General features: G+C 34.9%; 1 protein-coding gene across 14 annotated transcripts in view; it reads left to right on the top strand.

Annotated features, from left to right (window-relative positions):
- The window catches only part of MLLT10 (MLLT10, histone lysine methyltransferase DOT1L cofactor), a 204,559-nt gene that overhangs the window by 183,346 nt on the left and 13,561 nt on the right, over positions 1-7,652 (top strand). For all 14 annotated transcript variants that reach the window (XM_023511344.1, XM_012803354.2, XM_023511343.1 and 11 more), the window contains 3 exons: positions 2,509-2,626; positions 4,110-4,182; positions 6,655-6,809. In XM_023511344.1, the coding sequence (XP_023367112.1) occupies positions 2,509-2,626; positions 4,110-4,182; positions 6,655-6,809 (346 nt within the window). The remainder of the gene's footprint in view (positions 1-2,508; positions 2,627-4,109; positions 4,183-6,654; positions 6,810-7,652) is intronic.

Here is a 7,652-nt window from a genome sequence, read left to right as displayed (position 1 = left end):
TTTTTTTTTTTTTAAAGAAAGAAAAGCAACTATCATATTTTTTTAGCCTTCCGATTTGGGGAATTGGTCATTTAGGATAGTAACCTCATATTAGGTTAAAAATCTATGCTTTTGCCTCAAATATGCTAAGTATACTTTTTTCTCTTTCTGATGACAGTCATTAGCAAATCACTTGTTACACTGTATTGCTTTCTATTTTTTTCTTACTATATAAACAGTAGTTCTAATGGATGATAGAAAAACTGAGGTAATTTGGACCCTAGATAAAAAAAAATGTCACTCCCACAATTTAACCCTATTAAAACCCTACTTAACCCCATAAAGCCTTTGGCAGAACACCCTTCCCCAAAAGAGTAGGTTCTGGTAAGACTTAGAGCTTTTGATTCTTATTGAGAGACACTGGTAATTGGTAACTAAGAATGTATTCCAGCCTGTGCAGTATTATGATTTAGTCAGCATATAAAAGATGGCTACATAAAGGAGGAGTCAGAAGGCTGAGAATGTCCCCTTGTTCTGCACGTGCTAAAGCATGGAGAGGTCTTGTTCTATGGGGCCCAGGACCCTGCGTCGTGCTCTCACTCTGAATCACGTTTCTCTTGCCTTCTTTTTGCTGTTAGCTGTTATTTCTTGCTGCCAATGAACTGTCTCAATATACTACTTACTTTTTCCCTCCTCCTCCTAATTTTCTACTTCTAATTTGTTATATGCTTAGTGGATCTTTCTAGAATTGTGTTCAGAGTAAAGAGTTAATTGGCTTTAAGAAAGGCATTTTTAAGTTCTAGAATCTGAGATGTTAACACATGGAACTGGTAACGTCTGGTTTTTCTGTTGGTTTCTATTCTAACCTATTTTATGAGTAACTAAGATTCCAAAAGAATTGACTTCTAAGTGTCCAGTATAAATACTAATGTATTAAAGCTGAAGTTGAAATTATAATATACCTTTTATTGAGAGCTAATTGATTGTTAAACAGGACTTAATAGTATAGATTTACAGGCTTTGTATGTATGCATATTTTTAATAAGAGGAAAATGAAACCCAGAAATTAACAGTTTGACTTTATATGTTAAAGTGTATACCATAAAATTAACTCTTTGAAACAACTGAAAGCATGGGTAGGATTCTACATCATGGAGATTATTTCTATGACTTGTAAAAGTACATTTTTCATGCTTAATAAGTTGACTAAAGGCCAAGATACGAGTTTATCCAGAAACACAGTTTGTTCTCTGTAATATTTTGATTATACCTACTGTGTCATTTTAGTCCCTTGTGTGCAGTTATAAATGACAAAATGTCCCACATCTTTTGTTTGGCTGTTACTCAGCTTCTTTATGTTAGAAGGTCTTTAATTCTTTGGAAGTATTTTTAAGAGTTTTGTTCTGAAATAATAATAACTATGCAATAATTTGATTTTGTAAAAGCTTCAGTTTGATTTCATTCATGAAAAATAAGAAGAAATCTACTTTAAAATTTGTGGTTCTGTTAAATCTGAAAATTATTTCAGGCCAGGAATTGCTTTCTGTGAGTAATAGTATTTTGTGTACAAGAGATTTACTTCCAAAATGCCACATTTTAAAGTTATAATATTCTTGGAAAGTGGGAGAGAGCATGCACATCAAAGAAGGCATTTTTATTATATTGGATTACGCAAGACTTTGGCCAGCCTCCTTTGCTTCATCTGTTTAAGGGTTCATTTTCGCTTGTTTGGCACAGATCCCAGTAGAGGCCTTCAGAATTGTGGTTAGCAACATGAATGAATTACAAACTTTGGCCGAGCTCTTCAGTTAGTAGAGCTGGCTTGCTGCCAAAAAGACAGTGCCTTATATGGGGTCAGGGCAAAGCTGTGATTCGTTGAGCCCTGCATTGTATAGAAAACATACTTGTGATGCCTGTTTGCTTTCTTTTAAAATAAAAACAAAACAAAACAGAAAAAGCAGCAGGCTTCCAAGTCTATCAAAATAGGAAGTAACAAAATACTGTGCAGGTTTTACTAATGACAGAGTTAAGCTTGGAAATATGGCTCTGTGTAGTTAAAATACTGGAAGTAGAAGGCCAGACCTTGTGACCTCCTTAGCTAGCTTGTGATGTAAGAGACAAGCATTTGTTAGACATCTGTTGTCTACCTGCCTTTACTTTATAAATGGTTTAATAAGATTAAATAATGAGCTGTATGTTCACATGGTTACCATGCCACTGGGTTTTGGTATTGACTAGATATTTTGAAAATTAAAAACAGGAATAGTTAACTTTGAATGTGCAAATCTTTTTTTTTTTTTTATAAGTAACTTTTCAAAAATTGACCTATTATTAGAATGATAAAACATATTAGGTTAAATAAAACATATTAGGTTAAATAAAACAAAGAATGAAATTTTCTTTCATAAAGTCAGGGGGTTTTGCTTATACTCTTAGGTTGGAGAATACAGTTTCTAGGTCTGTTAAGAAGGAAAACATTAAGATATTTTCAGATGTAACTCATTTATCATTGTAATTTCTTTTATTTAGGCAAATACCCTATCTGGATCTTCTCTTAGTCAGGCACCATCTCATATGTATGGCAATAGATTAAATCCAAATTCATCAATGGCAGCTCTTATAGCTCAGTCTGAAAACAATCAGACAGGTAAGTTTTCAAGAATTATTAAACTCTAGAATTCTGCTCTCCTCCAATACAATTTTTCCCTGCTTTTGGCTCATTTTATTTGAAAAGATCTTAGGAATAATGGTTAAAAGAGGATTGCATTTTTTTTTTTTTAAACCAAAAGAAACACACTTGGAAAATGTTAAATATTTGGGGTGATGGATGCATTAGCTAGTTTGATTTAATCATTTCATATTACATTCATAGACCATAATACTGATTTGTACCCTGTAAACTTATATAATTATAAATCATCAACTTAAAATATAAAAAAGAATCACAGTTGGAAGTAAATAGTACGCTGTACTGCAAACCAGTGATTTATTTTGAAATGTAGATGTTTAAGCAGAGCCATCAGTAGGCAGGAATGTGACGGTGTCTCCTGTGACTTTTGTGATTGATGTGTTCAGTTCTCAGTTCTGTGCAGTGAAAGTAACATAACACTGAGCTTTCTGTGAATTGCCTAAACCTTTATTTGCATAATTCATGAAATTGCATTACACAAACTTGGTTTTAAAAAATCCTGTTAGAGAATTTCTACAGTGTTTAATAATCCTGTGAATTTTTACTAGCTGACGTTTTGTAGCATTTGCCTCCTGTACTGTTTTAATGAGCCACTGGATTTGCTTTGTTTCATTCCATCCTTAAGGGTTTGTTGACATGTCCAAGTAGTCATGCCTGTCTGGGGGAAGGGAGTGGGTTTAGCAGTTCACCAAGAATGGATCAGCCTGTCTTTACCCTTCGAGGGTCAGAGGTTACCTGACTCAGAATAAGGGGAGGGCAGCCTAGAAAGAGGCCAGGTAGAGTGTTAAAAGGGAACCTACTGCAAGGGAAATAAAAGTTACTTTTTAAGCTGGATATTTGTTGTTACCGAAGGAATATTTTGAAGAATTAATATTTTTCTTTTAAATACAGAATTCTATGTTTGTACTTGTTTTTGTCCATTTGAAAAAATCAGTGTTTATATATGATTTTATTCTTGATGTGAGGATGCATCTAACAGTGTAATTTAGTCTTGGTGTGTGGCTCTATGTAAATGTATTTTATGACTTGTCTTGGGATGCAAAGTGTTAAAAAATACAAAGCATAAGGATTTGCTGTGATAAGCATACAGATTAGCTGTCCACAGCTGTGATTCATTACTTTAACCGTAGAAATTAAAAGTGGCTGAGGGGAGGGTACTGCAAATGCAAACCATGCTTCTGTGCTGTAAAATTGAAAGGAATGAAAGAATAGAACATAATCCTTGGCCTTCTACACCCACAAAAACATGTAAGGACAACGCCTTACATGCCACAGTTCAGCAATTCTCAACTAGCAACATGCTAAGGTCTTCGACTTTCATAGTGACTGCAAAGATAGTGGTAAAGATCTAACCCATGTTTTAGGAAAAACCACGGCAAGAGTTTAAAACCTCTTATCTAGTTAGAGTTACTTCATCAGCTCTGAAATATTTACCCTGCAGATCAAGATCTTGGAGACAATAGCCGTAGCCTAGTTGGCAGAGGAAGCTCACCCAGAGGAAGCCTCTCACCACGGTAAGCACTATTCACACTGCAAAGTATAGGCAAAGGAAACGTTGTGATCTCCTATCAGTATAGAGTATACATTTGTGAGGCTATAAATGCATTTTGTAGATAAGCATGTCTGGGCAATCAAGAAAAATGATTGTAAATTAATCGGCATATTAATTTAAATATATTAAATTTCTAAGCTAAAAAACGAATGCCTTTTCTTAGGTTTCCAATCAGTTTGAACTCTGATTTTTATTATTTGTGCCTTAGCTGTTGATACCATTAATGTTTGTGTAATTGTTTTTGATCATGAAATAGTATTGCGATCTCTTAGAGATACAGACCCAACGCTTTGAACTTTGAGTTTAAGTTTTAGGTAATGCACTTAGTCTCTGCTTCCTAACTCAGTAAATGAAACCCTTGTAGTTAGATGTATGAAATCTCAGTAGATCTTAAGTTGTTGAATCAGAATATAGCAAATGTGTTACATGCTTTTTAAAATCATTTTAGATACTACCTGGCAGCATCTATTTATTAAAATATGATTTATTAATAAAGCCAGGGTTATGAAACTATTCCTTCACTTCTAAGTGGAGAGAATGATGGTATGAAATATGGTACCAGTTTATAGAAGAGAATGTAACTTTAGTGATGACTATCTTGCTTATTTTATTATTTAAACTTCTCAATCTTCTAGTTTGCTTCCTCTGAACTCTCTAATTTTGTAAATTCTGTCATGGTGTTAGGCTGGGTGAGGTACAGAGCAGGAGGCAAATCCATTCTGCTGTCTATTTTTCAAGTATAAGAGAAGGCATACTGTTAAAAATTAATTTTTATGTGACAACAAATCATGAATATCAACGTCAGCTGCATTGTGGATACATTTAGGGAATGTCTGTTAAGGAATATAATCTTCATCGTTACGTAGATTAGTCCAATAACCTCCAGTTTTTCTGTTTTCTAATGCCATCTAGTAGTTTCTTTTTCCTGTGTAATTCCTGGATGAACTAAAAGTAGTATTGTTTTTCTTTATTGAACCCTGCAGAAAATTGAATTTCTCTTTTTTGGAAACCAGGAATTGAGGTCTATACAATGATAAAATTATCTGACTAGTCTTGTGATTTTATGCTGTGAATGCTTCTATATTGTTTTCTTTTTTCTTTTCTTTCTTTTTTTTTTTTTTTTTTGTCTTATTTTTTTTTTTCAGTTTTCCTTATGTTTGGTGGAGGAAGCACTTCTTGGTCTCCCTTTTGACCTTAAAATATCACATGATTACCTAGAAATTATTTAAAATTTCTTAGTGCTATTTACCTTACTATTGGTTTTTTGTTTTTTTAATTGGGTCTTAACACAATAACTGGTACTAAATGATTTTTAGTATGATTTCCAACTTTATATTATTCTTTAAAAATCAACCTGAAATATAATAAGCCTAAATTATCCTAGTGCAATGTACTATGTGATGTTAGCTGAAGGATGGCCAGATGTATGTAGCACATGATATCTACGTATGGAATCACGAGCCCATTTGTATAGCTTCTCATGTAAAGAGATTTTTTGTAGAGAAGCCAGTTGAAGCAGTGGCAGGAACACAGGTGGGCTGTGGGAAGACCCTTGCCTTGCAGCCCTTGCCTTGGGGTTGGCTGGCAGAGTCTGTGGGCAGATCACAGAAGCCTTTCTTGTTTCCTCATTTGGAAATGGGGCCAATAAAGGAGCCTTTGACTTCTCACCGGGTGGTGGTTGAGATCTTAAGATGATTATGTACAAACACTTTGAAAACTCTAAAGCTCTTACTAATGTATGATGTTAGCATGAAGGATGCAGCCCAGAAATGGCCACATTTACAGATTTAAAAACAAAAGAAGAAAAACATGACAGGTTCTTCATGCAGATACTTTGTTTTGGAAAAGTTGAAAGCATGATCATCATTTGAAGCTCAGATCTAAGTCATTTTAGAAATATATGAAAGGCTCAAATAAAAATTGCTTTAATTTTATTGTTCCATTATACTAAAAATACTTGAAAATAAATAAATAATTTTGAACTTTATAGCAAAGTCTCCTTCAAATTGTTAAAAAATTTCTTTCTACTGATAAAATTTCAGTTTTGTTGACTGTAATTCAGATGTTTTCATAGTATTATCCAGTGGTGTTCTCAAGTCATTTATGTGTATTAAGGCCGAATGGTGGAACTCTTTTCTAACCAATTAAAGTGTTTTTAACATTGTCTTTATACTAAGTTCTTTTATAGCCTATTTTGAGATTATTGGTGGTATGTTTATATTTTCTAGTGGGGAGGAAGAATGATAATTACTCAATTTTAGGGTAGATTATGGTTTTGTAAACCTAAGAATCTGATACCTCTGGCCTAGGCAGCCTGGTGTTAGGAAACTTGTACAGGAAAAAGGGGTCAATGTAAGTAAGGTAAGAAACTTTAATGCACTCTCCTTAAAAGCATTCCCCTTCTTTTTAACTTGAGTATTAATGATTTCAACAGATCCCCTGTAAGCAGCTTACAGATTCGCTATGATCAACCGGGCAACAGCAGTTTGGAAAATCTGCCTCCAGTGGCAGCCAGCATAGAACAGCTTTTGGAGAGGCAGTGGAGTGAAGGACAACAATTTTTATTAGAACAGGGTACTCCTAGTGACAGTAAGTATCTATTTCCTCATTTTTAAGTAATGGTAGGTGGATGAACAGATAGGCAGATGGATGTAGAAGTCACTTTTTATCCAGGACAGTAATGAAATTTTAGTATATATTTCATATAATATGGTGAGAAAGTATAATATAGAGGTTTCATTTCATTTCATTTCATTTTTTTGAGACAGAGTCTTACTCTGTCCCCCTGGATAGAGTGGCATCATAGCTCATAGCAACCTCAAATTTTTGGACTTGAACAATCCTCGGGTCAGCCTCCCAAGTAGCTAGGACCATAAGGCACCTATCTCAATGCCAGGCTAGTTTTTCTGTTTTTAGTAGAAACAGAGTCTTGCTCTTGCTCAGGCTGGTCTCAAACTCCTGAGTTTAAATGTTCTACTTGTCTCAGCCTCCCAGAGTGCTAGGATTATAAGTGTGAGCCACCATGCCTGGCCTTAGGCAAGTTTCCTAAAATGCTTTAGTCTCCCATTTCTAAAATTGGGAGTAACATTGTACCTATATTATAATATTTGTTGTGACGATTAAATTAAAAACAAAGAAGACTGGGTGGGCTTGGTGTCTATAGTACAGTGGTTACGGTGCCACCCACATGCACCAAGGGTGGTGGGTTTGAACCTGGCCCAGGCCAGCTAAACAGTGACCGCTGCAACCAAAAAATAGGCGGGTGTTTGTGGCAGGTGCCTGTAGTCCCAGCTGCTTGAGAGGCTGAGGCAAGAGAATTGCTTAAGCCCAGGAGTTTGAGGTTGCTGTGAGCTGTGATGCCACAGCACTCTACTGAGGGTGACATAGTGAGACTGTTTCACAAAAAAAGAAAAAAAGAAAAAAAAAAGAAGA

Source organism: Otolemur garnettii, unplaced genomic scaffold (assembly GCF_000181295.1).
Source record: "Otolemur garnettii isolate 467f Iridium unplaced genomic scaffold, OtoGar3 scaffold00019, whole genome shotgun sequence".
Classification (NCBI taxonomy): Eukaryota; Metazoa; Chordata; class Mammalia; order Primates; family Galagidae; genus Otolemur; species Otolemur garnettii.
The sequence above is the reverse complement of the archived record's forward strand: the minus strand, read 5'-3'. Positions and strand labels throughout refer to the sequence as shown.